This window comes from Psittacula echo (assembly GCF_963264785.1).
Source record: "Psittacula echo genome assembly, chromosome: 5".
Lineage (NCBI taxonomy): Eukaryota > Metazoa > Chordata > Aves > Psittaciformes > Psittacidae > Psittacula > Psittacula echo.
The window spans coordinates 16699034-16725420 of NC_137739.1; the positions used below are offsets into that span (position 1 = coordinate 16699034).

At 39.2% G+C, this 26387-nt stretch overlaps 1 protein-coding gene across 1 annotated transcript in view; it reads right to left on the minus strand.

Annotated features, from left to right (window-relative positions):
* Window positions 1-7003: 7003 nt before the first annotated feature.
* The window catches only part of SHISA9 (shisa family member 9), a 185110-nt gene continuing 165726 nt past the window's right edge, over window positions 7004-26387 (minus strand). The window contains exon 4 of the mRNA XM_080619885.1: window positions 7004-7913. Within this exon, the coding sequence (XP_080476011.1) occupies window positions 7543-7913 (371 nt within the window). The 3' untranslated portion in view covers window positions 7004-7542. The remainder of the gene's footprint in view (window positions 7914-26387) is intronic.

A 26387-nucleotide genomic window follows, 5' to 3' on the forward strand; every position in this document is an offset into this window, starting at 1 on the left:
AACAGGGCTTTCAGTCCTTTTTAGCTAAAAAACAGCTTTCATACCCAACCCATACTCATGTTGTGGCATCTGTACTAATATGCATATTATATACTAATAATTACACTAATATTAATATTGATACAGTACTAATATATATAATATCTGTTATATTAGTGCTGAAATAAATGACACAATTTATCTGGTCTTATACACTTGGTAGACACAGTAATTTTACTTTCCCATTCATAAAAATAAAAATGCTGACTTCTAAGTAATGTGGAACTCATCCTATTTTCACATTGTCAGCACTTGGTGATAGATGATATCTAATACAATAATGCTTCCTGTCGTAACTTTTTTAAGCAAAATAAGGTTATCCATGACAAATAGATGATATAATTACAGTAAAGACTGTATTGCTGGAAGTTCTTCATGTATTCAAGTATAGAGACCAATATTAAATAAACTGCTCAGAATTTTGTGGAAAAAGGATTTGTGGACTAGGGTTATTTATTTAGTACCCCAAATTCAAGAACCATTCTGTAAGAATAGAGCAAAGCATGAATCTTTTCCCAGATCTATTCAAATCTGAAATCTGAGTCCTGGAGACACTTCATAGGTAGTGTGGAATGTCATGAGACCTGATTCTCTACCTGTATGTTACCACATTTCAGTTTGTGTAAACTGAGGATTTTTCTCTAAAGATTTACTCATGAAAACAGATGTTTCCAGGGTAAAGGGCCTAAACCAGATAACATTTAGACTTTTAGACTCCACAGCTCTGTATATGGAATATCTTAATTTCTTGGGAAGTCATACTTTTGTTTGTACTGTGCAAGTGCACTTGATGAAATATAACAAGGGAAAGTGTAGAGTCCTGCATCTGGGCAGGAACAACCCCAGGTTCCAATATAGGTTGGGGAACGACCTGTTAGAGAGTAGTGTAGGGGAGAGGGACCTGGGGGTCCTAGTGGATGGCAGGATGACCATGAGCCAACACTGTGCCCTTGTGGCCAAGAAGGCCAATGACATCCTGGGGTGTATTAGAAGGGGGGTGGTCAGTAGGTCGAGAGAGGTTCTCCTTCCCCTCTACTCTGCCCTGGTGAGACCGCATCTGGAATATTGTGTTCAGTTCTGGGCCCCTCAGTTCAAGAAGGACAGGGACCTGCTGGAGAGAGTCCAGCGCAGGGCAACTAAGATGATTAAGGGAGTGAAGCATCTCCCTTATGAGGAAAGGCTGAGGGAGCTGGGTCTCTATAGTTTGGAGAAGAGGAAACTGCGGGTGGACCTTATTAGTGTATATAAATATATAAAGGGGGAGTGTCATGAGGATGGAGCCAGGCTCTTCTCAGTGGCAAACAATGATAGGACAAGGGGTAATGGGTATAAACTGGAACACAAGAGGTTCCACTTAAACTTGAGAAGAAACTTCTTCTCAGTGAGGGTGACAGAACACTGGAACAGGCTGCCCAGGGAGGTTGTGGAGTCTCCTTCTCTGGAGACATTCAAAACCCGCCTGGACACATTCCTGTGTAACCTTATCTAGGTGTTCCTGCTCTGGCAGGGGGATTGGACTAGATGATCTTTTGAGGTCCCTTCCAATCTCTAACATACTGTGATACTGTGAAGTGCATCTGTGTGGATACCAAAGAGGCTTATGGAAGAAGTGCTTATGGGAAGCCAGCACAGTTCTTGCTTATGCTGATAAAAGGTTCAGGCTAACATAAGAGACAAGAACGAGAGAGAGGGGAACCATTGTTGATCCAAGTCACAAGCTACTATGATCTAGCTGAGGCAGTACAGAAAGCAACTTCTATACAAGCAATGTATGATAGAGATGAGTTGCAGAAATCCCTAATGTCAGTACCTATGGACCCAGACTGATTAAATCCTCTTATTCACAGTTTCCCTGATTGCCTTAAGACATTTGTAGTCAATATTCAGGACTGCATATGAGGTCAAGGTTGTAGGTGAGGCCAGCAAACTTATGCACTCACCTGGAATGAATTTGTACATGAAGTAGATAAATATGGGTGCCAAATGGGCTGGGTCAGTTCATCCGGGGAAAAAACCTCTGATCACACCTGAAGGGTTTGCCAAGTCTACACTCAAAATTCTAAACCTGACCAAATTCATACTCAGAATTCTTAATCTGATTTTTTTCTACCCAAAACTCTAAATCTGATGGGAGGTTTAGGCCTAACAAGGAACGGAATGAGTTGTGTAAAGCCCTGGATCTGGGTGTGCCTCAACAATTCCTACACAGTGCCTCTACAGAGAATCTCCATATATTGGTCCAATCTCTATCTAGAAGGAATAATCCTAGTTTAACTAGGGAGCCCCCAGTCTGTGAGGAAAGCATACCTTCTGCACCAGAATGCAACTTGATCAATCTGTCAGAATCCCAACAAAAAAACTTCCATCCCCGGGGAGGGCAGTGAGCCACCCTGCCCGGCGGGTGTTAGCGGTACAATGGCTCTCTAATAAAAAACTCTGAACCTATCATTGCCATGCCAGTCAGACCCCGAAAAATATTGGTAAGATTTCTCATTGATACTGGGGCCCAAATGTCAGTGATCACTAACGAGACAGCACAAACCGTAGGTATAAAACCTACCTGATGCCAAGTTAAATTCACAGGAATTCATGGTGTGATAAAAGAATGCCCCACTGCAAAAACAACCTTCTGGTTGGCAGAGGAACGGAGACTAACCCAGCAAAGATATTAGTTGGTGCCACATATACTAACCTTCTAGGATTTGACATACTGTGTGGACGAACGTGGAAACTCCCATATGGAACTATGTAGAGTTTTGCAGGACATGAAAAAGGATCAGGCACAATGAGTTGGAGTCTGCTAGAAACATCCATACCTTTACCTCCATGTAAGGTTACCAATGTTTGGCAATACCTGTTGCCTGCGGCAGTACTTACAGGTGTTGACGGGGTGGTGATAGAGTTGGAGAAAAGAGGCATCATTAAAAGGACTCACTCGCCTTATAATTTCTTGACGTGGCCCCTAAAGAAACCCACCATGCAATGACGTTTCACAGTTGATTATCGACAGTTGAATGCCAGTACTGCACCCCTAACTGCAGCAGTTCCAAGTATTGCCAAAATTGTGACAATGATACAAGGAGCTGCTCATCCTTGAACGGCTACCTTAGATGTTAAGGATATGTTTTTCATGATTCCTCTCCCTGAACAGCACAAAGTGCGGTTTGCATTCACGTGAAAAGGAACCCAGTGTACTTTTAACCGACTTCTACAAGGATATAAATATTCTCCCACCATTGCTCACAATACTTTGGCTAAAGTTTTGGCAGAGAGATTCCTGTTCCACCTGATAACACAGTATATCAGTACACTGATGATGTCCTGATAGGGGGAGAGAACTAAGAAAATGTAAAAGACACAATGGAAAGCATTCGGGGAACATTACTCGAACTAGGCTTGGAAATTCCAGACTCAAAGTGTCAGAGACCTGCACAGGTCTAATTCCTGGATGTCTGGTGGGTTAAAGGAGCTGCTTCTGTCCCTCAGGACACCCTGGAAATCCTAAAACATGGACAAAATCCACCTAGTGTAAAGGAATTACAGCAAATCTTGGAAACTTTAGGTTATTGGCTTAAACATATTCCTGGCATTTCCATTATTGCCCGTTGTCTTTATAGTTCACTCAAAAGGGAAAAGCATGGGAGTGGACGGAACAACACACCAATGCACTGGAATTACTCATCAAAGAGCTAAGTTTATTCCAACAGCTTGGTCCTATACACCCAACTGACCCTATCCATGTAGGATGGGGGTTCAGTGAACATGGCTCTCACTGCAACTTATGGCAAAAGAGGCCAGAAGGATCAGAAAGAACACTGGAATTTAGCTCTCACTCTTTAAATGAAAGAAAAGGAGGTATTCAGTTCTTGAGAAAGGCCTGCTGTCCCTACTGCAAGTGGTGAAATGAGCAGAACAAATAAGGAGAACAAACTGTGATCATTCGGGGGCCTTTCTGCCTCCTAGATGTGGTCCATAAAGGAACAGCACCACCAGCTGACATTGCCCAGAAACCCACAGTTCGTAAGTGGTGTGCTTATTTACAGGTCATTAATGAAATTATGCCAATTTTGGAAGGCAGTGTTAAAGTATCCAAAGTGCAAAAGGACATAGATGGTACTCTGTTGTTCCAGTCTTCACAGAATAAACCATCTCCTATTCAAGAAACACCCCCTTTGAGGGAAGGCAATGATCTTACTGGAGTGTGCTATTAGTGCATTCAGAATTGTGATAGTTCAATATATTGAACACGACCAGACTGAAAGCGGTAAATTTGGCGTCACTCAAAATCTAAGCCCAGCCACACCCAGCTCCTCTAATATCTGAGGACCAGCTGGAAGGCAAGGGGAAGAGGGGGTGTATTTTCTGCCAAATCATCTTGCTTTTTAATGCAAAAGCCTCACCCTAGACTGGTCACCCAAGGCTCTGTCCAACCTGGCCTTGAACACTGCCAGGGATGGAGAATTTACCACTTCTTTGGGCAAACTGTGCCAGGGCCTCACCACCATAACAGTAAAGAACTTCTTCCTTATATCTGACCTGAGCTTCCCCTGTTTTAGTTTGAACGCATTACTCATTGTCCTATCGCTACAGTCCCTCTCCAGCATCCTTGTAGGCCCCCTTCAGATACTAGAAGGCTGCTATGAGATCATCACGCAGCTTCTTTTCTCCAGGCTGAATGAAGAGCTCCAACTTTCTTAACTAATACAGGAGGTGACATAGAATCATAGAATAGTTAGGGTTGGAAAGGACCTTAAGATCATCTAGTTCGAAACCCCCCTGCCATGGGCAGAGACACCTCACACTAAACCATGTCACTCAAGGCTCTGTCCAACCTGGCCTTGAACACCACCTCACCTTTCTTTCTTTCCTCCAAACCATAATTAGCTAATGAAGTGACACAAGCTGTGTGTGGTGCTTGGAGGCTTCCAGGGCACGTGGAGTTTTGCAAGGCTTGCAAGCCTTATGGGTATTGTGTAACATTTCATGTAACAGGCGTTGCACATGTGTAACATGTAAAACATGCAGCTGCTTCCCAAAGAACCTCTTGTTCACAAGACTACCAATGACAGAGTCAAGTCATTGTTTGTGCTGAGATGAACCCCACTGGCTGCAGTGAGAGGCCCCAGAAGCCCAGTTAATACTCAAAAATTGGCCCAATGATACAAGTTTAGGAATGAGCCAGCAAGTTGGATTCACTTAGAATCAGTTTTATTGCCAGGTAAGAAATTCATATTAATATAGTGAATACATATGTTTACAAATAAACATTCTTAAAAAACAAACAAACATTTTATTGTAGGAAGTATTATTGGTATCATAAACTCTGTAGTTAACAAGTATTAACACGGGTTTACTTAACAGAACATACAGTTACTAAAATATTTCCACATAAAATATGCTCAAGTTACACGAAATCTGTGTGAATTAGAGTGCAGCTGTAATGTGTATCTAAAGCATATGGATTAACAGCAACATTCCATAACAGGTCAAATTAAGTCAGCCAGTTGTGAAGGCAATAAAGATTAAAGGAATAAAAGTAAGATAGTGGAGAATCTGGGTTGTGTGCAAAGTATTTGTCCCATGGGCTTCGTCCACTTCTGATAGTCTCAAAAGATGTGATGATACAATTTAGCAGCACGTTTATGGAGAGATGCCGATGCTGTCAGGATGCAAATCAACCTCAGTATAGCTAAAAACCAATGGTCTCTCCATTTAACCACATTTCAGATTTAGCCCTTGCATCCTTGAGTAAGAAGCACTGCCAGTCAGTTGAATACAGTAAGAAATGCCACTTCCAATTCTTCTTACAACAGAACAGCTCTCACTCCTCCCCGCATACTCTTCCAAAACTAATCTCCAGAAGAATTGACAGCTAGTGAGAATGCAACTGTAGTAAGATAGTTAGTTAGAATTTAGCCAAATGACTTTTTTCTGGTGGAAGGGCAGAAATTTAAGTGAAAGATTGAGTTCATTGCCTGTCATCAGGCTGTTGCAGCACCATCATCCCATCCCAACTCTGTTTATCTCTTTGCGGATGTGCCGAAGCCTTTACAGGCCCAGGACTGTGAGTCTGCTACCAGTGCCCGGTTCAAGAGTGGCTTTACTCACACAAACAAGGCATTCTGCTCATCAGAACCACAAACAAGACCATGAGTCCAATTGATTGTTTAGTTTAAACCCAGATCTCTGACATTTGAGACTAGTTTGTTAGCCTCTTCCACCAAATAGTCCACCAAGAGGGAACGCCACTATAGAAAGCCAAACGATAGAGACATTATACCATATAACATTTAGTTGAACTACAGAGAACTACCATGGCTAAAGCAAATACAAAATGAGAGACTAGGGGGAAAAAGTTTAAATTGGGAAAATTGAGGGGCTAACTAAATGGCCTTGCCTCTGCAACCAATGCATGGAGATATAGTCCAGTTTCCCTTCAGGACAAACAGAGCAGGCTGAGCAGGGCAGAACCCTTGTCATCCTTAGCAAAACATGAGGAAATAGGTTAAAGGAACAGGGTATCACTTTGAGAAACAAGACTGTCATTGAACAATAGTAATACAATAAAGGCACCACCCACGCTTAATTTCAGTCTGAAGCAGTTGAAGATAGGCAAAACATATAGGTGAAGAAAAAGTCCTGACAGTCTGCAAAGTGAGAATTGTTACCATCTGCCCGAAACGAGGAGGACTGCGAGGGAATTTTCTGATGCCCTTATTCCCCCAGCAGCTTTCTGTGTCATATGATATGTCTCTTCTTATTTTGGAGGTTCCTGAAAATTTCAAATCAAATGAAGTAAACTCAAAATCTCCTGCTGTTTGTTATCATCCTGCAAAATTCTTTGCCAGCCAGAAAGGTTTCATATGCTTTTAATTGTAACAGTCTTCATTAATTCCTTGTGAAAGAGTCTTTGTCCTTTATTGTATTTGTATTTTTTGCGCTTTCTATAGATTGGTATGAAAGTAGATGTTATGATAGTAGATGTTAGGGGCTGTACCAAGATGTTTACTCTCGGCTTTTCACAGGTCTAGTGATTATTAATAGGTTTTATACAAAATTCCTTTCTGAAACAATATATTATAGTATATTGTTCTCTCTTTCTTCCTCTGTCTCAAGGCAGGAACGTAGTGTAAATATTTAAGCAGACATAAAGTTTCTATAGATTGTGCTACTTCTCATCATGGATTTTAGTTTCAAGTAAAAAAATTTAGTCACAAGGGTTTATGTTCCATTGTGAAATATAAATGGAGTTTATAATTCAACCTTCAGTGTGTATTGCTGAATGGCATTAACCCACTCTTCGGCCTACAGCTGGTTAGATACCAAGAGTGTCCTGGTGGAATTTCCTTCCTTCTCTCTTCTTTTTTTTTTTTTTTTTGTATTATTATTTTGTATTTTTAAATTTATTTTTTGCCTTTCAGTTGAGTGTTTGTGTTGTGTGTGTATTTGTGTGTATTTTTAAAGGATTTCATTAAAAAAAAATAAAGGAAAAGGAAACCAAACTCAAACAGTTACTTCTGTCTTGCTGTTAGTTATGAAGTATGGCTGTGGGCCCAAATAATGCTGGCTCCGGGTTGTCAGTGGGTCGCTTAGTGTTGGGTCTCCCATACCATGCTTCCCCTTGTTTGTGTATGCTTGTCGTCTGAGAGACTGGTCATTGGGATCCCAGGTCTTGTAGTGGGTATTGTAACCTAGTGGGTGCGTGTGTATCTTTGCCATTCTGGATTTCTGCCCATTCTGTTTGGTTAGGCCACTGTCGATCGTGTAAGCTCTGTTTTCATCTAGGCGCACTGGATGGAGTGGCAGGCTCCCCTTGGCAGCCAGTTCTGCAAGATGCCGGCGTTTGGTGTAGAAGTCATCGTTGACTTTGTCAGCTATTTGGATGTAAAAAGGGTAGAGGACAAAAAAAAAATCAGTTGGACACAAGAAAAATGTTACAGTTTACAGCATGACATGTAGTTACATCTGCGGACTAGATACACCCACAGGTCCACCAGCAAGAGCAACTCATGCCACCTCCCACTCCTTATTTTCTCTCTGTAGCATATTTTTGGATGCCGTTATGCTAGGCTTTTCATGTATTCAGACTAAAACCTGGTGCCCTTTAACAAAAGACTGTGTCTGCCCCATATCATCCAAGTTGTGCTGATATTTACATTATGGGCACAGGTGTGTATGAGAGCACATCCCTTTAAATGCAAAGTGGCATGTGGGTGTTTAACCAAGCCAGTTGTAAGGTCCAGCGGTGTGTGAAGGATGGAATCTGTTCTTCTAAATGGTTGGAGGTTCACTAATGCTTTATGGGGCTGAAAATTCTTTGGGTTGCTGAAGGTGATGTATTGACCCTGTGATTTTACAGTCAATGAAAATTCTGAATTCCAGATTCTGACATAATTGTCTGAGGCCAATGTTGCTAAGACATACAGCAATAGCCCTGCCAACAAATACTGCAATACAGTTCTCAAATTACAAGTTTGCCCTCTGCAATTTCCTAGGCAAGTGCCTTTCAGTGCATGTTTTTGCATGATTGTTGTATTGCTAGCCTTGCTTAAAAAGCCATGCTCAGGATGCTAAAGGCATTCTACAGCACTCCAGCAACTCGTGTCAGTTTTGAGACTAAGTATCAGGGGTTAAGCAAGCTTAACTGAATTTTGTTTTTTGAAGATCTTGCCTTTTATGTGAAGAAGGTTTAGTTATCCCCTTCAAAACTCTAGAATTTTATTTAAGATGCTGCCAGATATGTAGATCAACTAACAGAGTGGTGTGTTAAACAGCAGTGGTGTGATTTGAATATATGATTGTGTCAGTCTGGATTTGACTTTTGCTATATCCTGGCTAGATCCATCCATTTTCCTTGAAGCTATGCCATGTAAGGCTTCTCTGCAGAAGTCTCCTACATGTAGCTTTCTGTACAGCTCATCTCCTCTCGTCATCATGATGAGTAGCTTTGTAATTCCCTGCACTGTTTTTGCTTATTTTCCCTCCTTTTCTCTCTCCCCAGTATTTCTAGGAGGCTTTTGTTGCACTCTGCAGTTTCTCCTCTCTAGTTCTGAACTGGGTCTTTATCCAGGGCAGTGAAATTCCCATGAGCACCATATTAATCTTCGAGCTCTGGCTTTGGGTCTGCATCCCCCTTGTCCTGGCCCCTCAACAGTGAGGAATACTACTAAAAGCAGTTGCTGTTTATCATTTCATGACATTTTTTTGTATAATGACTGTGCAATTGGACTTTGCACTTAAATCCTTAATTTTGTCATTAAAGAGATGCCTCCTCTTTGATGAGCTGAAATTGCTCATTTGTGCTATAAAATTAGGCTTTGTATGCTTTACTCATCTCTGTCGGTTGGTTTTCTTTAAGCTATGAGTTCTTGCTTTCCTACAGCATACAGGTGTCTTCTGTTTTAAACAGACCCCAGACCAGAATGCAGATAATGGCTTATTCTCATTTTTGTACAGGATGAGCAGTTCCAGTTGCTGCTAGACCTGCAATGTGTTACAAAGAGAACCTGCCAAGTTCTCTTTGTTTTTGGGGTGAGTTGTTTGATTTAGAGATCTGTAATCTGAATACTCAAGAGGTTGTACCTATTTCTCATTGGAAGAGCATTTTCAAGTTCTAAATGTGGCTTGTCCTTTTAATTTGTTAATATTCACTGAGTGCCACAAAGCAGTATTATGCAAGTTGAGTAAAACCAGGGGAGAAATGCAGTCTGTATTTGTAATTTCTCATTTAATTTCTCAATAGTTGAGAGAAACAGTTTCAGAAAAGGCATTGTGAATATCTACACAAGTATTTATTTGTATAAGTTTTTACATCAAAGGCATTGCAAGTCAGCTGGTTGGGAGAGTGATCTTCTATGTCATGGCTTAGACCTTGTCTATCTAGGAGAAGTCACGCTAACTTACGTGATTTAAATTCAGCGTAGTTAATTATGTCCAGCTCCTAATATAGATACATTTGTCTGGCTATTTCACATTTAAATTGGTTTAATTTGCATAGAAAAATTAAAAACTAAGTTAATCTCATGTAAGGATAGATTAAAATTCTAAGTTTATACTTTTAACTTCATCTTAGACAAGCTGGAGCAATTTGTCTTACATAACCAAGATATTTGATCATCAAGTAGGAGGCAAATAATGACTTCTGTGGTGATGCAGTTACGTAAATGATGACCAAACTTGCAGATATTTGTGTTGCCTGATTTTTTGTGACATTTTTCTGTTTTGTATGGCCAAGTGAAAAGGCCACAACAAGCTTGAGCTACTTCCTTAGTTTCTTCTTATTTTTAGCTCACTCACACCCTTGCTCCTGCCAGCAGTGGTCCCAGGGCTCTGAATCTTGTCACACATCAGAAATGTTATTCAGATCTCCAAATACATCAAGATTGATGTCCTCACAGAGAGTACGTAGTAGTATTGTTCCACATAAACAACACCTCCACTGTAAACACTAAGCAAGGAAGAAATGAGGCTGACAGTGACTGTACTTATGGCACATCTGTGATTTTGCTCTTGGTTATGCAATGTTAGATGTAAAATTTTCAACTGTATTTGTTTCTTGTTGAAGATCATGTTCAAGGTCAGGTTGGATAGGCTTTGAGCAACCTGCTGTAGTGGAAGGTGTCCCTGCTGCCTGTGGCAGGATGCTCTTTAAGGTTCCTTCCAACTCAAACTGTTCTATGATTCTATGACCATACAAAAAGTTAAATGATCAATTTTGTAAATATGGTTTCATTAAAGTTACTTAAACTAGGTTAGCCCATAGTCCCTTTCTAGGAACTTCTCAACTGTTGTCTGGAAACTGGGCTTGAAGAGGATTTACAGATCAAAGCCTGGTTTGTTCTCATCATCAAAGTCAAGCAGAAAGCTGTCTGGTTGGTTGTGTTTTGTGTGGCATTGACAGTGTAGGAGAGCTACTGTCTGTGTTTGTCCTGATCAAATTACGGTTTGTAGGGCTTTGCCTAAGAATTTCTTATGTATGCCTAGGAGAATCATGCTGCCACTGAAAGCCAGCCTCCTTCTCTAATGTTTTAATCTCTTAAAACCCCAGTTTCCTTTCAGCTTACATGCTCAGGCTTACACATAGGCACACGTACCAGAATTGGGTGGGGGAAGTACCATTGTGGCAAATACATAGCAAAAAAACATTGATAAACCCAAATTGTTCAGTTTTTCAAAAAGGCTTTTGGCAAGTCTTGAAATGTGCTGACTAGATTATAGGTTTTTTCATACCAGTGTGCTATGCACCAGTGTGAATAACCTGATGATAGTTTCATGCAGAAACAGGGACTTTTCTTCTGATTTTCAAAGCAGAAAAGATTCAGTAGACTAAGATTGAGCATGGTTTTGTAACAGATGTTTTATCAGGAAAAGGATGTTTATGGCATCCTCATGCCAACTACTTTAGAAATCAGTTATGAATCTCAGAAAGTTTATTTTTCTTCTTAACCAGCCCCTATAAATAGTTTGTGGACTTCAAACATGTGAAGAGACATTTTGAAGTTACAGGATGGATTTCTTATGTGACCTTGGGTACATGACTCAACTTCCCTCTGCCTTGGATTCACCAGCTGTAAAATGAGCTGTTAACACATTGGAGGAGGTAGTTAAGTGTTAGGAAGTTTAATTGCTATTTGTAGAGTATACTGACTTTTCAGATGAAAGGTGCTATAGAAGTGCTTTTTGCATTGGCTTCTGTATATAAATCAGTAAAATAGGATTTAAAGATATCACTGTCATGTTTGCAAAGGAAGTAAAGAATTAGAATTGCAAAATTGCCAAATGAACAATAAGAAAAGAAGGGCTTTAATTCTGAGTGTTCTTCTTTATATTCCCTCCCTCCAGTCTTGGCAGCTAATTATAAAAATGTTCTCAGTTTCAATATTTTTGTAAGGTTTTTACTCCTTTAAGGTAATGCACCCACAAATTTAGTTACTGTTGTAGCTGTTCAGCTGGAAAAAATGTTAAAATATGATTTTTTTCCAACCTAAAGCCTGTGCCTGGGAGGGGGGAGAATTTGGGCTTTTCTTCCTGCTGCGCATGAAACGAATAACTGAAAAAATAGAGAAACAGTGTAAGGATCAAAAGAAGGACATCTCCCTCCCAGCTGAGCACCTTAACTATTAAGCTAAAGAGATGCTTTCTCTTCCTTTGTTTTTCTAGATGAATAAATATTGAATTTTCTTAATTCTGAAGCACAAGTTCATCAGAGTGGGGACCATCCCAGCAGAAGCTGGAGTGTACCTTTCTGGATGGGGAATATAGATTTGAAATCCCACGCAGCTGGAGCTCATGTATAACCATGAGCTTATCTAAAAGGTGGTATTACTCCATTCCTCACCTTCCAGTATCTGAAGGGGGCCTACAAGGGTGCTGGGAAGGGGCTATTCATCAGGGACTGTAGTGACAGGACAAGGGGTAACGGGTTCAAACTTAAACAGGGGAAGTTTAGATTGGATATAAGGAAGAAATTCTTTACTGAGAGGGTGGTGAGGCACTGGAATGGGTTGCCCAGGGAGGTTGTGAATGCTCCATCCTTGGTGGTGTTCAAGGCCAGGTTGGATGAGGCCTTGGGTGACATGGTTTAGTGTGGGGTGTCCCTGCCCATGGCAGGGGGGTTGGAACTAGATGATCTCAAGGTCCTTTCCAACCCTAACTATTCCATGATTCTATGAATCCGCCAGCGCCTTAAAGGCTGTTTTGTTTTGATCTTGACTTGGCCAGTATCAGTGTCAAATATCTAGGTTGGGACTCTTGCGTTATTCCTTGAATTTTGGTTTTGAAAGAAGATAGCTACCAAGCTGCTTGGGATAGAAAGGACATTGAAATTCATAGACAAGCTGCAGTGACTTTAGGCTCGTTTAGATGAGGTAGCCAGAAAGGAATCAGCTTTTGATAGTACATTTTGATTGAAGTTCCACCGTTCTGCCCACATATGTCATTAACAGAGGAAAGCCTTGCTCTTGCCCTGATTGAGGACTGGCCATGATCAAACTTTGAATTTTCACGTATTTTTTCTAATCCACAGGTATAGAAGGTTGTAAACCAGTGAGTCTCTTCTAGTGTAAGTACCATGGATGACAATATGTTTTCTTGAAAATCAGTGGCAAAAATCTTTGTGGCTATAATAGGGTCAGAATTTCTCAGTGCGTGCAGTTGAGTATGTTACCTGTGCTGAGAGCTGGCCCTCAAGCTGTGTGATATTGTTCTGGTCCTTGAGTTAAGTAGTCTTCCAAGTGGCTGTGTAACCACTTCTGGCACAAAGTCATGTGAACATGCTTCAGCACTATGTAGTGCTTTCTTTTTTTCTTGTAAAACTCTGCAGTTATAAGCATTTCTGTGTAGAAAGTACAGCTAACTAAGGAGGCCTTAGGTACTTCTGAAGCAGTAGTTTTTACTTTCTTCCTCATTGCTAATCCTCTTATCTTTGTAGGTCCATAAAATGACTGAATTCTTGCACTACTTATAGCTATGGGAAATGTATAGAACCCTGAAAGAAAATGTGTCCTACAGCTTTTGTGAAAGGAGGCACCCAGGAGTTGAAGAACTTTTGAAGTGAGAGAGGAGAATCCACAAAGGAGTGAGCCCCTATAAAAAGCTCTGAAGGCATTAGAAAAGAAAAGGGAAGGAAAGGAGAGGAGAGGAGAGGAGAGAAGAGAAAAGAAAAGAAAAGAAAAGAAAAGAAAAGAAAAGAAAAGAGAAAAGAAAAAAGATAAAAGAGAAAAGAAAAAAGAAAGGAAGAAAAAAGAAAAAAAAAGCTTCAGTGAGATCTTTCAGTCACAGTCAGAAGGTGCAAAAATATAGAGGGAATCCTATATCCCAGTAGATGTTTCACAGAATTGTTCATTATCTGAACATATTTTAAGAACTGCCTTGTGAAGCCTTGAGCTTTATTCTAGCCACAGAGAGACTATGTTTCAAATTTAGGGCTAGAGATGAAGAAAGCAAACCAACGGAAAGTACTAGGGGACAGGATAGCAATGAAATTACTACAGTGACACACCAAGTAACAGCTAAATACACTAACTGCCTATTTGTAGGTGTGTTCTGTGTAACAGTAAAGCTATCCCTATGTAATATTTAACACTTCATGACAAGACTTTGCTTCAACAGCCATGACTTTGCTGAGACATGAGTGTAGTTCCCTGAAGCTATGGGAACCCTGCACTTCTCTCTCCAAGTAATGAAAGTGAAAACTCTAGGGAAGACAAAAAAGTAATGAATCTTGGCTCAAAGACACAATGAGAACTTTGCCCAGGGAGATACTAGGTTGCTGCCTTTGGCGGTGATGTTGTTCATCCCATCTGAATGTGTGATTGCTTATTCATTTGCTTTTCTAAGCTGGCATCTAAGACAGTATGTTCAAAGGCTTCTGAGATATAAGGCAACTCTATGTGAGAGGTTTTGCAGAAATTCATCTGAAAATCAAAGAAATATAATTTCTAAACTAGCACAAGTTTTTTCTTGGGTGAGGGGGAAAAAACTAACATGGATCTAAATAGTTGCCTTTCTTCCTTGAAAAATTCTAATACCAGTTTGCCTTTATTTAAGATATACTAAAAAGGAAGATGCCATCTTATTTCTGTGAGTTCTTTCTCATTATTTTTATTCCCAATACTGATAGAAGTAAAGAAAAATACATAATGTATAGAACTACGCATGAATTATTTTCATAACTCTGGTGGAACCTACTTTTTATGACTGTGTGTTATTCCTCTGCTGGCCACCTTTATCACTTTATACATTTAACCATTTCTTATAGTGATCTGGAGAGAGACCAGGCATGAAAAGGCACACCATATCAACCTTTTCTTCTGCAAATGTTATTTGGAAGAAGCTTGTCCACCTCCAGAAACAACACTGAATTTGTTTTCCCAGTGAAATAAAATTCTACTTTCGTATCAGACATGATGAAACATAAATATGTAGGCCCAAACATTTCTTCTTTTCTATTGATTACTTTCTTGACAGTTTCTGAAAGGCTGAAGAGGCCAGACTATTTCTGGGTTTTGAAATGCATTAGAAATGGTTTAGAATAGGAATGTAATTAGACTTGGTAAGTAGAGCCTTCAGTCTCAGCAGTGTTCTCTTTATCCACTACAGGCAGTGAAGGCTGCTGCTTGTCTGGGAACACTGAGACAGAATTTGCCTAACTCTTCAGGCATCAGACATCATGTGTGGTACCTCATGTCCAGGGTTATAGTTCCCTGGAACACAGGAGCAGCCACATGTCTGTGAGCAGAAACACCCTCTTCTGACAGCATGCCAAATAAGCACAGCACTGCAAAGACTGGGTTTTCTTTTTCTTTTTAAAAACGTTTATTTCCTGTGTAAGTTTAGACAGGCTTCTCCTTGGACATGAAAACCAGGTTTTCCTGTTTGCTTTTGTATGCTTGACTGCCTTGATTTACATAGTATTAAATTGCAGTATTTATGATTCAATTTTACAAAGTGCTGCAGTGATATAATGATTTGGTTTTGGTCAAAATACTGAAGACACACACACATTGTACCTAATGTAGAGACCAATGGCATGCAAAATACTTGTATCTAAGCAGTGAAATTAAAAGAGAGCTTTACCGAAGCTCAAAGCTTTACCGGAATCAATAGGTTCCATCAGTCTGGAAACAAATGGTAGCTACATCATGTTAAATTAACATCCAAGTTGTAAATGTTTTCAGGAGACCTGAAATCTGTTGCATGCACACAGACAAAGATTTCGCTACTTTGCTATATCCTCACATGATTGAACATTTTAAATTCAAGCATCAAAATATTAAGCAGCTGGTTCAGTATTGTGCAATGAATGATAAGCTTTAAGAAGGAAATAAGATTGCCAGTTCTATTCATGAACCAATGGATGAAATTGTAAAAGAAGTCTAAGAGAATTATGCATTTAAATCTCTGACTTCTTTGCAAATGCAGCCAGTGGCTGTCCTGTAAATAACTGTAAATCTGTTTTTTCATTATTTTCTTCCCAAAGCCCTCATAAGCTCATGTCCTTCCGTGGCATCTACAATGGCAAATAAATACAAAAAGTTCTATTGTGAAATATTTATTTAGTTTTATCTCATTTAGGCATATTTATCAATTTGAGTTTTACTGGAAACCTTATATATGGTAAGAAAACTTGCCTTTTGAAATAGAAACTGTCTAAGGAGTCATGCTGTCATGCTTAATTTCTGAATAAAGCATGTCTGCAGCATAAACTGATTATAGGAAATGAGGGTTTGGCTTGCTTTCTAAAAATACTGTCCGAAGCCAAAGAGGTTACACTTAGGAGATTTGCTTAAAAGGCTTCTTCTGCTTCTTCCTTCTGCTTCTTCCTTCAGTGAGCTTGCTTACTTTTTCACGGATGGTTTTTAATGCTTCTCAAGAAAACAAATCAGATTGTGTGAAAAATTTGCAGTAATGCTTTCATACCTCAACAATACTATGAAATTGTTTGCAACCTTTTTGGGTGGTGAGGACCTTCAGCTTGTTTGAAGCATCTGAAAATGCATGTTTGTTTTTCCTGAAGGTGTCAAAATGGAGACTGAAAAAGCTGTTATATTCCTGCCCACATTTATGTGTAATAACTGTTCTTAGCATGAACTTAATTTAATTTTTTTCACACATTGCTGTTGGCATTCTGTGTGCTGATTTTCATTTTAAGTTTTTATACTTCTTCTTAAATGTTTTTGTTTCTCTTAGTGTACTGCTGGTTATAACTCTTAAATGTGTGTTTGAATCAGCTCCAAATGCTCCTAGTTGTGATGTAGAAAGCTGTGTGAGAACACAGAAAAGTGAGTTCAGGGCTCTGAATACATAATTTAGATGTGGTTTTAGTGCTGGAATAAACTTGCGTTTTTCTGTCTCTCAACTGGCAATCATACCAGATTTGCACTATTACTTCCGAATACAGAATGAGGCCTAAAGGCTTTTCAAATTGTGTTGGTTAAATGAAAATAGCATCAGTGATATAATAACTATTTTTTGTAGGACCTGGTTTTATTTGATCTGTTTCTTTACTGCTGTAATTTTAATGAATTTTTAGCAATTGTTCCATATTGAAGTTGATTTTTTTAAAATTAGCCGTGGCATGAGTTTTTTTTCTATTAGAAGGTTATCTTTTTCTATTCTTTTTGCCAGAAGGAATCCTTTTTAAGAGAGAGTTATTAAGGAATTAATTCCATAGCTGTACTTGCACGCATTCAGTTGTTTTTTTCTTCTCCTTTCCTTCCCTTCCCTTCATGTCTTCTCTTAGACTATGTGACGTTTGTATTATTAAAGTCTTCTGCCTAATTGTCAGAGTTTTCCAAACCAGAGATATGTGTCAGACTGAAAAGAAATAGTGTTCTCTGGCAATTGCCTAACTTGCGTTGTCAGAATAGAATCAATTTCATAAGGTTTTCTTACAGGTTGGGCAAACCCAAAGGCCAAGCAGAACTAATGTCTGTTCTCCCCTCTGAGTAGCCTTCACATAAAACTGAAGCGTTTGTGACTGACAGTCAACAAGAATCAGTAATGAAGCTGACTTCAATGAATATTTAATACTGCACACACAGACTTGAGCTGTGCTCAAATCCTACCTCTACCCTTCTCCCCAAGCCCTGCGATCCTAAACCTAACTTGGAAAGTGAGAACCAACCCTGTGGAGCTGCACATCTTCTTCCTTCCTGGGGCAGGTTGCTTGCAAGGGAAGGTGAACTTTTCTCAGGAGCACCTTCCATAGCCCAGAAAGCTTTGCAAACTTTCCCAATATAAAAATTACCTGTTGTACTTGGTGTCACCACTAGGATGGGACAGACTGGTATTTTCTTTGTGGTGTTTTTTTGACACTATAGTATCATAACTGCTAGATATCGAATTCTCCCTCCCTACTCCCCAGTTTCTCTTTCATTTTTTTGCATTTTCAAAGTGGAAAGACTTTTGGGAAACTTAGCTGTGGGCATTACAAATCATGTTATTGCTCTTCCTCCATGCCTCAAGCCCTTTGTTATTATAGTATGCATGTGTAGGTGTAAAGCAATGATCTTTGTGGCTTTTATCTGTGTAATTTCTCTCTTAAATGCATTTACTGTCTTTAGAACATCCTTTGCAGAACCAAAATAGCAGGCAGATAGCTGCTGCTATTTATACTGTATTGTTAATAAGAGATTCATTCCTATCAGTTGTCTTACTAGTCTTCATTGATATTCATGGGTGAATCTAAAGAACATCACACTACTGCTGGTGACATACCCATGTACAAAGCTGAAGAATATGGAAGCTTCTGAGGTTTTTAATTTGGTTAGAACCAAAAATCTGTATTATTTCTTAAGTAAACTCGCCTTGCAACAGCGTAATCCTTGTAACTGCTTTAAATTACCAAACCTTAATGTTCATGTCACAAACACTGTAAATGCAACAGACTTGATGGCATAGTTTAAAGCTCTGTTGTCCGCATCAAGGCAGATTCTGGTCTACTTGGAGAAATAATACTTGCATACAAAAGTAAGCCCAGTGTGAGTCAGTAGTACTATGGGAAATAAAGTAGGAGTATAGGAATTAAAGTCTGTTTCTCACTGAGCATGCTTCCCAAACTTCAGACTCCTAAATTTACTTCTTAATTAAGCTTTGACTGTAGTGGGATTTCAGAATTATACTGTCTGACTTCATTCCATTATTCATTGGTCAGTTCTTGAGAAAATTTAAATCAAAGCTCTTCCTTAAAAAGCTACTTTTCATTTTTACCTTTGGAGTTTTAAAAACTGAAACTCTTGGCTCAGTCATTGTAAGCTGATTTATGTTTGAGTATTGTCAGCCTGAAAGACTACTCAATAAATACAAGTAGTCCATGAAAGCCTTTAGTTAGAGAAACTTTCAACTTAATTAAAGAAAATTCTCTCCAAGACTTTTTCCCCAGAATTCATTCAAAGTTGAAACTTTGAAATCATTTAGAACTTCACTTCCATGTGCTGAGTTTAGAACACTCATTTGGCATTGGTAAGAACCACTTGCAGGGTGTCACATGTTGAGCACCTGTATGAAACTCTTCTTGCAAAATGTTGCCATAAATGCCCTGCACAGCTAATAGTTCAGGAGGAAAACATGAGTGGAGCATGTTCAGAACCACCTGTGTGATTGATATGTGGGCTGCATGGTTGGTAATGTAAAAGTCATGCTTCAGATTAAATTTTGACTTTAGCTAGGATCCCACTCTGGTGCTATTTAACTGCAAGTGTTCACAATTCTTTACATTTGCTTATGATTAACCTCTACTCTTAAGTAATGATAAAAAAAAATATGCATTGCAGAATGAGAAGTAAGTTTATATGTAGATAGGTGTTTATAGTGCAAAATAACACACTGACAAGTGGAGCTTGCTCCTGAGTCCTTCTTGGCTTTTCTCCTGGTCCAAAGGAAAAGGGTGTTTAGAAATGTTTGCAAGTGAAAATGTTTAATCTTATTAGACTTTGTCTTTGCATGAGCTGCACTGTGTTTTTCATCAGTTCACTTTCATTCAGTGGCATTGCCTAACAGTAAACTTTCACTCTGGTCTTCACATCACTTAATGTGCAAAAAATCTCATGCATAATTCATTAATATTTCATAGAAATAGGTTTGAATAACCTGTGCTTGATTTAGATTTACTAGTTTCCTTCCTGTGGCCATCAATGATCTCAGTAAATGGAAATAAAGCTGGTTACTGAAGCGTGTGACCTCTGAAGACTGCAGTCTTCAAAGAAAAAAGTCAGTCAAAAGACAGTACAAAGCCCGTAAAGGAGCAGCGTTCTCTAGCAGTCAGCTGGACTCACATTCCTGCTGTTGTAGATCTGCCTGTTGTGTGTTATATAAGGGAGAAAATTATTTTTTGTTTCATTTTGATTCATTATAATAAGGATTTTTAAAATCAGCTGGTTTCCAGAGAACCAACCTAATTTTTAGTGGAAGGATTTGAGTTCTCTGTGATGTATAACTGATGGATTGTGAAGTGGCGTTTATAATCTGAACTTCACTGGTGAGGGTTTCATTTTCACATGAAATGCTGGTAGCAAGATAAAATGGCTGTTTCTCCATTGTAGGAGATTTACTGTAGAGAACATGGGTGAAAAGAATATAAATTTCAAGAACAAGACTTAAGGATACACAGATTTGAATTTGCTATTTTGGCATGAAAAATAGGTTAAGAATTCAATAGTTCCTTATAAATAGTCTTCATCATAAGACCATTTAGTGGACCAAATTCAGAAAAAAACAAATCCCCTAGGTGTGATTCCAACCCAGAAACCAAAAAATCCTGAGAAAAAGCCTCAACTAAATGCACCTGAATGTGAGATTTCCTTTCTTTCACAAGTTCAATGTGCTGCTAAAGTCTTAAAAATGAGACACGTAGATGGAAATCTTTGAGAGCATCTTATTCTGGTGTTAAAACTGCTTCTTGTAAAAGAAGGACTATTTGCAGTTTCCTTCCAGCAGCCTAGATGTTGTTTCTGCTAAGACCCATGTATCCCAAAAGTGTTACCCTCTCCCAGCTCCATGTATTTGCAAAAGGATGGTATGGGCAAAAGCTGCTTGGATGTCTGATTGCTTACAGCAGAATACCGCAGCCTTAGAAAGAATATCACCAAAATTATTGAATTAATTTAATTTGATTTTAAAACTATTTGATTTTATATGAAAAAGTCTTTTCTTTTGAAAGGCTGTAAAAAAAATGTCAGCGATGCAGATGATCTTGCTCAAGATACTAAGCCTTTCCACAAAACAGCATATTCATAATTAAAATATGGTTACCACACTAGAAGAAGAAATGAGTGTGCTGGATGATAAAATAGGAAAATATTTTGATCAAGTCCCTCCAAGCACTTTTTATTTACCTATGACAGAGTGCCTGCGGGTATCAGAAGCCAGTATGGTAAATAACAGAGAAAGCAATTAAATGATTTAGGGGAAGCAAGAAAAGCTCTTGGAAGTCTGCATGCACTGGGCAGGATGTGAAGTAGGGATGGGGGGGTTCTCAGCAGAGAGGAAGGTAGAACCAGTGGAACTGGCATTGCATCTGGCTGGGCAATGGAAAGGCTGGGGGAACAGTGCCAGCAGTGGGATGGTGAAATGGGACTGGCTCCTCCTTGGCTTTTGTCCTGTACCTGAAGGAGAAGCAAGGATTAAAGTATGGAAGATTTCCCTTACAAATGAATGCTCAAAATCTGGCCTAAGTCAATTACAATGTTAAAAAGATACGAAGTTTTCATGTTATACTTCCTTGAGGTCCATAGTTCCATTGTTGAATTGGGCAGATTGCCCAGACTAGCATTACCCATGTCATGGAACATACCTCTAGATATATGAAATCATTAACTGAATCACCCTCTGGATATGACAAATGATGCATTAATCTGTACTTCCCTGTTTCCATGGTGTTAAATACAGGGAGCTACTCCCATGTCCCAGATTTTTTTAATCCATTTTTGTGCAACTGCTTATGGAAGTAGTAGATGAAAATTTCTTTACTCTTTGAAATGAAAACACAATTCCTTTTTAAGCCTTATAAAGAAACGTGGATATTTACCTGTCAGTGTAACAGTGGGGTTGGTATAGGGAAGTAAAGTACCACAATCATAGTATGTCCAGTAATCCTGTAGTTTTTCTTCCACCGGTGGACTATTTCAACCCCTGTGAATGGAAGGGTAGGCCTTTTTCCTTGTTGGGTGTTTCCATTTTTCTAACTACAGTATTTCTTTCCAGCTCAGAGCACAATAAGGAACAGTACAGAATCTTCTCTTCTGGTGAGATAGGTATCAGATTCTTACAGGGCAGTTGTGAAGTCACTTCTATTCTCATGAGACTGATCTTGTATCAGCATAGAGTTGCACTTATTTCTATGGAAAATGAAGATCTGAATCTTAAGAGAAGGCACTACTAAATTTCACATCAGACAGGAGGATGATCCAAACTGTTAACCTTATGGTGATCTTCCCCTTTGTAATCCTTCTGTGTATGTAGATGTGAAGGACAAATCAGACAGTTTTCTCACACACATCACCTTTTGGAGGGAGATGTTGCCATGTGGCACTTGCAGCCACAATATTTTCTACATAGAAACAGTGACCTAAAGAGGAGATATTTATTCTTTGAATGTCAGATTTGCAGAATCTTTGGAGTTCTGCAGCTGCAAGCAGAGCTGAAGCACTGTCTAACATTTCCTTTGGGATCAAAGAACTGTGAAGCTTCAAGTAAGGCTAGGAGCTGTAGTCTCACCTATGTGATGGTAAGTCTGCTGCCAATTATATCCTCCTTCTAGGTTCAATATATCCAATCAATTAGATCTGATTTCATCCCACAGGAGACTGCCAGTATTACTGAAGGCTTTCTGGGTCTTAGTTTCAGTAAACTGAGTTACCTTCTCATAAGTCCTGCTCAGTCAGTTCCCTAAGGGTCTGTGTGTGGAGGGAGAGAGGAAGAAGAAAATTTATGAAAGAAATATAAAATATAATTGTGTTAAACTGTAGATATTCTGGTATTCTTGGTATGCACATGTATGTCTTGTGCACCTCTCTTGCAGCTTTAGAATTTGAGTCTGGGGTATTTTATTAATTTTTCCAAAAGGCCCTAACGAACTTTGGTCACTTTGCACTCCTTGAAACTTAGGAAAGAAAATGAACTGTTGCTGAGCCAGGCTTGCAGAACAATTGCCCTGAATAAATACAGCTAATACTGCAGGATAGTGAGGCACATTTGAGCTCTAGGAAACTTATTAAGCAACAAGATGGACTCCAGTTTTTACAGCTTAGCAGAGTGCAGCTTGAAGTGGGATTGTTCATGCTTTCTGAATGTGTCTAAATGATGTGTATAAAAATTTGTGGTGAGCTACCTTTTCATGTCCTGGGACTTGAATTTCATGAAGGTGTTCACGTATAAGATCTCCATCCACTTGTAGCTTTAGGCATGTCAGGATTGCTTAAGTGAGCAATAACCATTTGAGCATGGAGAAAAACACGGTTGATGAACTGGAAATAAGAATAATTTATGCAGAAAAACCTCTTTTTGCACTTTTCACATAAATAATCAAATACTGCAGAAGCACATTCTTTGGTGGGACAAATTTGGCACTGTTGAAAAAGATTCTCTGGCTTAAAAAAATGGACAAATAATGGATGAACAGAGTGCACTTATAGTCAGATAGGCTAGAGATACTGGGAGATGGATTGACTGCTTATCTGTTCTTTTGAGAAGTATGTGTTTCTCTGACTCATTTTCAAGGGGTCCTCTACCTTCTTCTGATTATTCCCTGGTGGTGTATATGTTAAGATATGTGTAAGGAAAGTGAAATTCTGGTGCAGTGAGGAAAATGGTAAGTAAATCTCACCTCACTATTACCCTGTTTGTACTCCAAGCACTCATGAGAGAATATAAGATAGGCACAGAATGTCCTCAGATCATTCAGAGATGTAAATGCCAGCAGACAGTAACAGGAAAAGGTGAATTTGGTCAGTAGCTGCTGGTCAGTGCTTAAGGAATTCTGAAGGCTGCAACAAATAAAGAAATTCCTAACAAGTAATGAGCAAAATATCCTCTTCCGCTGAGTAAGGGTTTTGCTGTGCAGTTTGAACTCATTCACATAAACATATTTTGCTTTTTAAATAAAATAAAACCACATTGGCCTTTTTAACTCTCTTCTCCCCTGTTGTGCTGAATCAGGCACTCTCAATGCACACGCTGCATTGCATACATACATGAACAGTCCTACTTCAAATTGCACTCTGCTTGGCTTTATGATTTGGAGTCTAGGGTGTAGCTATAAAATAGCTTCCTAGGGGTCAACTTGGCCTCAGTACCAAGGTATTGGTCATTCTCTTTCAGTGCAAATGCAAATTAATGTGTTCGTTTCAATGCAAATTAGTAGCAATGGCATTGTGTCTCTTGTTCTTACAAGTGCTTGAGTCCTAGGTATTGAATTTAATGCAGATCCTGAACATGATCAAGATAACTGTGACTCGCTTCATTTCTATGAACTGAATTTTCACAGCATCCAGTCACTGAGGGATGAGAGACAAATTTTTAGGACATCTGTAATCCAGAAGAAAGCAGCTGTGTGAAAGTTAATTTAATACTGCCTCTGGTAAAGCATCCCTTTTTCAGTTATCTAAACTTCTTGCCACTCATGAACACATTATAATGAGTGATATTAATGTGCTATAGCTACAGTTGCTACAAAGCAATAGGAATGCTTCTTCCTCCACTCTCTCCTTCCCGTTAACGATTAAGTGGCCTACACCCAACCAGTGGGATCATGCAGTGTAAGAGGCACTTAAATGCTCATGATTTGTCTCAAACAAATGGAGAAATATAGAACACATCTTTTATTACATTTCTGTTGTGACAAATGAATCCATCCTCAAGCCACTATCGATGAATGCAAAGGAAAATGGACTACAGTCATTCATTAACCTGCTGTGGGGATGAATAAATGTGACTCAAAGTTAGCATCTGAAAAATGCAATCGCCCTGTGACATGAATACCAGGTCAGGGTGAACTCAGTCTATGTCTGTTCAAAAGATGTTGTCAGATTAAAACTGTATTGGTAGGCCTGATGTAGGCTGGTTGCTATTTTTCTTACAAGTCTCATAAAGTCAATCTGAACTTTGCAATGTGTGGTTTGAATAACTTGATGCTGGCGTGGTCACAAGCCCAAACCTGGCTGGCATTATGGAAAAACCTCTTTGTGATCTTGTGATGTTCTCAAGAAGCATCCCTTAGGAGGAATCGTGGCCTTTAGAGTCTGAAAGTGGTTATAAACTGAGCATATTTAACTCTTGCTCCAGGCAGAAGGGGTGAGTGTATCATAGTTTCAAAATCTCTACTGTTTTCTCCTGAAAGCTCCAGGAGCGGGGAGGGGGAACAGGAGGGAGCAGAAAGGAAGGATGGGGGAAAGTATGGGAAGATAGTACAGTCTTCCTGGAAGAAAATGTCCCTGCAAGTTATGTTTAATTTAGTTTAAGATTCTGAGAGGCTTTACACAACTTCTGCAGTTGAAGTGCACAGTCTTTCAAGGTTGATTTAACTGTATGGTTATAATCTAGCTGCTTTAAAAACTTGAACTCAGACACCCAAGAAATATCTACATTCTAATTTAATAATTAAAAAAACCCAAGTACATTCAGTGGCTCTTGGGCAGATGAGAGAAAGTTCTTTTAAGTGTTTCATCTCTCATTTTATTATGCTTAAGTACCTTTTAGCTTTGATGACTGGCTTGACCTAAATTGACATCTGAAAAAGAAGGCTGATATCAGTGGATAAATCTGTGACAATCACCACATCATTTACAGTATCACCTTTTGAAGAAGGAATTATAAATCTACTCTGTATTCAAATAAATCTATTCTGAATTCAGCAGAATTAACCCTTGTTGTTTACAGATTTAAAAATGCTACTTGCAACAATCAAAGCCAGCAAGATAAAGCAAAGCTAAACTATTTGAGATGGGGCTTCAACATACATTTTGTTAGAGGTCTGCTATCCTGAAGTTCAGATAAAGGAATGTCAACTTGTGATGGAATTTTTTTCCAGCATGATGAATACTAGATTCCTAAGTCAGAATGTTCTCAGCTATTCGGAGGTTTTCCTGAGCTAAATAGCTCCGTCTGGAAATAGGCAGTGTGATACTGCTCTGAATTCAGGGGGAATGATGTTAACATCCATATGTGTAAGCTGAGCAAGGGTTAGCGAGAAGCTATGAATACACCCCCCCAGTTTGTAATTTAGTGTTGCCCAGAAGGGCCTGAAATGTAAGGTGATAAAGGCTTTCTGTCTTCATATGATGTGAGCAGGTATTTGCAGCCACTGAAATGTATTACTGACTTATGCTTCCAACAGGAAAATTATATTGACATCTTTCCCCACTATTGTCCTCCCCCCCCCCCCCCCATAACTCTTTATTTGAGGATCTTCCCCTCTTTGTTTAAAATCATAGTATGATATTAATCAGTCGCAGGAAATAGCCTGATCACACTGTGATCTTTATTAGGAATTTTCTGATGCACTACATGTTTGAAATCATGCGGCCTCAAAACATTCCGCCAGTGATCTACTAATGCACATCTTGCAGAAAATGGGAAAGCTCTTCAGAAACGTACAAGTACCTTCTCTTTTGGGAAGTATTTAGCAGGTGTCTAAATTATATGCTTTACATTTGCAACACATCTGGTGTTTTTCTCTCTCATTTGTTGAGATAGGTATAGAAAATAAATACTGAAATGCATAGGGAGGTATACTCGGCATAAAGAACTCAGGTTTAACACTGTGTATGCACCAGGTGAAACCTGCTGATGAATGGTGTGCAGTAGGTATGGAGGTGTTTTGGTTGCATTTCTAACTACCTGCATGTGATCAC